This window comes from Scardinius erythrophthalmus (assembly GCF_964197995.2).
Source record: "Scardinius erythrophthalmus genome assembly, contig: HAP1_SCAFFOLD_492, whole genome shotgun sequence".
Lineage (NCBI taxonomy): Eukaryota > Metazoa > Chordata > Actinopteri > Cypriniformes > Leuciscidae > Scardinius > Scardinius erythrophthalmus.
This window is the reverse complement of record NW_028296124.1, coordinates 1-4285: the sequence shown is the minus strand read 5'-3', so window position 1 is coordinate 4285 and position 4285 is coordinate 1. Positions and strand designations below refer to the sequence as shown.

The window sequence follows — 4285 nt, the reverse complement described above, 5'->3', positions numbered from 1 at the left end:
GGGTTTCTCAGTGCTTGTGTTTTATTAGACTGAAAGCTGCTGCCAGATCAGTTTTAATAAAGCTTGGTCCAGCAAATAAAGGGTTAGGTGTGTGGACACCGAATCTGCAGGACACTGAGACGACTCAGAGTTTGGACTCCAGAGCGTCGACATGAACCTCACGCTCACACTGATCTAAAGAGACAAAGAACAACGCATGACAGTCATTAGAGAGAGAGAGAGCATGGAGGAAGAACATCTTTTTTTACTTTTTTCAACCAAACTTTGTTGCATTATGTTCCTGTTCTCTCTGTAAAGCTGATGTGAAACACTCTGTATAGTAAAAAGCGCTTTATAAATAAAGGAGACTTCCGACTTGTTAAAGTGGACATAAAGACTTCATACTAATCCTTCTGTTCTGAAGAAATCCCAAATGTGGGGCAGTTTTCACTTTACAGATCTTTTTTAATGAGCTTTTAAAAATGACAGACAGTAAACAGCGGTGCTGATCGCACCATCAGCCCATTTCACAGCAGCGCTCCTCAGTTTAGTCTGATGGAAACAGTAAAGCAGACATAAAGGCTTCACACTAGGGCTACTGCTCTAACTGAACTTTAAATCTGGGCAGGTTTTACTTTACCCGTCATTTCTTATGAACCCTTGAACTTGGCATATGTGACAATACACAGACACATTGCTCCATCCGCCCAATTTGCAACTATAATTCTCCAACTTCTTTAAGGATGTGTTAAAGTGGACATAAAGGCTTCACACTAGGACTACTGCTCTAACTAAATGAAGAATTTGGGCAATTTTTACTTTACCAATATTTTTTTATGAACCCTTGAACTTGGCATATTTGACAATACACAGGCTCTTATAGCTCCATCAGCTCATTTCACAGGAGCTTTTCTCCATCCCCTCTGATGGTGTGTTAAAGTGGACATAGAGGATTCACACTAGGACGACCGCTCTAACACAATCCTCAGTTTGGGCAGTTTTTACTTTACCAATATATTTTTATGAACCCTTGAACTTGACAGTTTTGACAATACACAGACACATTACACCATTAGCCCATTTTGAGTCTGTGATTTTCCACCCCATTTGAGGGTGTGTTAAAGCGGACATAAGGGCTTTATACTAGAAAAAAAAGGTGTGTAAAAAAGATTGGTACTGTAAAAACTACCCAATTTTGTTAGAGCAGTAGCCCCTAAAAATCGGCCACAAAATGGGCTGATGGTACAGTTAGTGATAACGTATTGTCTAATATGCCACGTTCAAGGGCTCATTAACAGGATTGGTAAAGTATAAACTGGTCAATGTTTATTTCTCAAGCCCTTTTTTGAAGCCCTTATGTCCTCTTTAACACAGCCTGAATGTTGGCGGACAAAAGTCGCCATGAACTAGTGCTAATGGTGCAATAAGTGCTTTTGTGTGTTGTCAAATATGCCAAGATCAAAGGTTCATAAAGACTGGTGAAGTAAAAACTGTTTACATTTTTAATTACTACAAAGTCCTACTGTCTAATGTCCAGATGGACCAGCAGAGGGGGCACAGAGAGTGTGTTATGAAATGAGCTGGAAGTACAATAGGTGGTTCAGTGTATCATGTGGAACTGCAATTAATAAATGGTGCAACAAAAAATACAAAAAATCTGGATTTCACGAGATCAAAAGCCCCTTTATTAGAGCCTCTGTCAGATTTATTACTCCCTTAAAGGGAAATTCTCTCTCGACTCTGAGTAACTCTGAGTCACACCGACGCTACGGATGGCTCGAGGAATCATCACGTCTTTTAAAGGAGAAGTTCACGCATCAATAAACAACAAATTAATAAGAAGCTGGAGTCAGCATTGGACTCTAAACATTTATCATCGAACACACACTGCAAAACAGGCTTTTTTTACTCAGTATTTTTGTCTTGTTTCCAGTCCAAATATCTAAAAATTCTTAAATCAAGATGCATTTACTAGATGAGTAACATGATATAAGATATTATGAGTTGATGCTTAAAACTAGCAAAATTATCTGCCAATGGGGTCAGAAAAATAATCTTGTTTCTGTTTGAATTTCCCCCGGAAAACAGGACTTAATATCTCATGACGTTACTCATCTAGTGAATGCATCTTGATTTAAGAGTTTTTAGATATTTGGACTGGAAACAAGACAAAAATACTGAGTAAGAAAAGCATTTTTTGCAGTTGAGACGTGCAGTGTGTGTGTGTTCTGCAGTGTGTGTGTGTGTGTTCTGCAGTGTGTGTGTTGCTCACCCCGTGTGTGTGTGTTCTGCAGTGTGTGTGTTGCTCACCCCGTGTGTGTGTGTTCTGCAGTGTGTGTGTTGCTCACCCTGTGTGTGTGTGTTCTGCGGTGTGTGTGTGTTCTGCTGCAGTAGTTTGGGTCCGGTGAGGCCGATGGCCAGCGCTCCGACCGGCGCCGTGATGAGAATCGCCAGAACTGCCAACGTCAGAACATCCATGCCGTATTTCTGAAGCTGCTCGTCTCCGGCACTGCGGGCCACATCCAGCGCCGTGGAGCCGAGAGCTGCCTGAACACACACACACACACACACACACACACACAAGCACACGCACACGCACGCACACACACACACGCACACACACACATGCAGGATAGTGCAACACATGGAAGCAATGATGTCATTTCCTATTTGGATGACGGATTCAAAAACATGTTGATAAGTTCTCTGTAAATAAAGCAAAGATGATTTAATGAAGTTTTCCTCAAGGCTCACTTGAACTGTAGCTTTGGGCATCCAGGCCAGAGATATGAAGATCTTCTCCTTCATGTTGAAGCCAGCAAACAGAACCACACAGAACGTCACCAGCACACGGACCAGCAGACCCACACACAGAGTGGCCACACCCAAACCTACACACACGCACACACAAAGAGAACAGAAGTCTGACACTTATCATGTAAAGTGCTCTTCCATGTCAGTAAAGCTATCCTGAATCCCTAGAGATACTCGTTGTGTCCGGAGGAAAACCGGGATAGAGTAGTTGCAGAGAGCAGACATTCATGAGGTGCATATCACAGAGCAAGAGAAACAGAAAGAAAAGAGTAACATACAACCATAGATTTACATACAACAAACATGATTTAAGAACACACAAACTTGAGTTCCAGTGCTTCCAGAACCCGGAGGAATACCTTAATATAGGATCATTTAAGACCAATATGACTGTATTTCTCGAATCACCCAATCGACTCATGACATTACACATATAACCCTTAACACAGCATCATCACTAGATACAAACTTCTGTCCTGCACTCAGCTGGAGAGTAAGAGCAGTCTACACAGGACTTCCCGGAGCTCTTCCAAGTGTTGTTCAAAGGTCGGGATGTGTCGAAGATATCATCCCAGAACACTGCACAGCACTCGTAGACCAATCCAGCAAGAGCGTAGTTCATTACTCTCTGAAACATGGCAGGGGCGTTACTAGGCCCAGGCGGAAGGACTTTGGCCTTGACTGTTCCTCTACCGACACCAGAACCCCCGAGACAAATCAAGAGTAGAAGGAAATGTTCCACGAGTTACGAAATCCAATGATTCGTCAACTCTGGGCAGTGGGAACGAATCCTTAATTGTCAGGTGATTAAGAGCTCTGTAGTCTACGCTAAACCTGTGGTCTCCGCATGGCTTCTCCTACAGCTGCAGCTCACGGACTGCAAGAAGGTTCGATGATGTTCCCTTCCAGCACCATCTGAATCTGATCTTCGGTGATGTGTTTGTCAGCTGGTGAGGTCTGGAATGGCGGGAGGTGAACTGGTTTCGCATCACCCGTGTTGAATGCGTGCTCCCCCAATGAGGTGTGCCCCAGGTGTCCGTCAAACAAGCTCCAGAAGTCTTTAAGGAGGTCCAACAATTTCCCTTTTCAGACAAGCCATCTCAACTTTCTCATCCAAGGCAGACTGGCAGACGTCCAGAACCTCTCGGGGTGTAGATCCAACCGGGGTCGCCGTCCTTGATGGGATGTGATCGCTAACCGACGCTCCTAGCATAAATTCCATCCCAAATTCCAAGATAAGCGGAGAGGAAAGATCAGGGATAATGACAAACCGATGGTAGAAACTTTTACCCTGGAGGCCAGAGTTTAACCAGACAACACCAGTCGGAGAGCAAGCAACACTGTTGACAAGCTGAACTGTGGGAAAAGTCCAAGGTTGAGCCTCATGAGAATGTAGCACTGTTTGAAACGTGTTTGTCAGTGGCTGGAAAAGACTCGGACAGTTTCTCAATGTGAAACCAGGCGCAGAACATTTGAAACAAGAAGCATCCCA

General features: G+C 43.5%; 1 protein-coding gene across 1 annotated transcript; it reads right to left on the bottom strand.

Annotated features, from left to right (window-relative positions):
* LOC308686604 (sodium/hydrogen exchanger 9B2-like) lies at nt 1-3571 on the bottom strand. Its single transcript, XM_081395041.1, has 3 exons — nt 2734-3571; nt 2328-2526; nt 1-174 (listed from the first exon to the last, which is right to left on the bottom strand). Exons 1-3 carry the CDS (start codon nt 2785-2787, stop codon nt 125-127), a joined length of 303 nt encoding a protein of 100 aa, XP_081251167.1. The 5' UTR covers nt 2788-3571; the 3' UTR covers nt 1-124.
* Between the last annotated feature and the right edge of the window lie 714 nt (nt 3572-4285).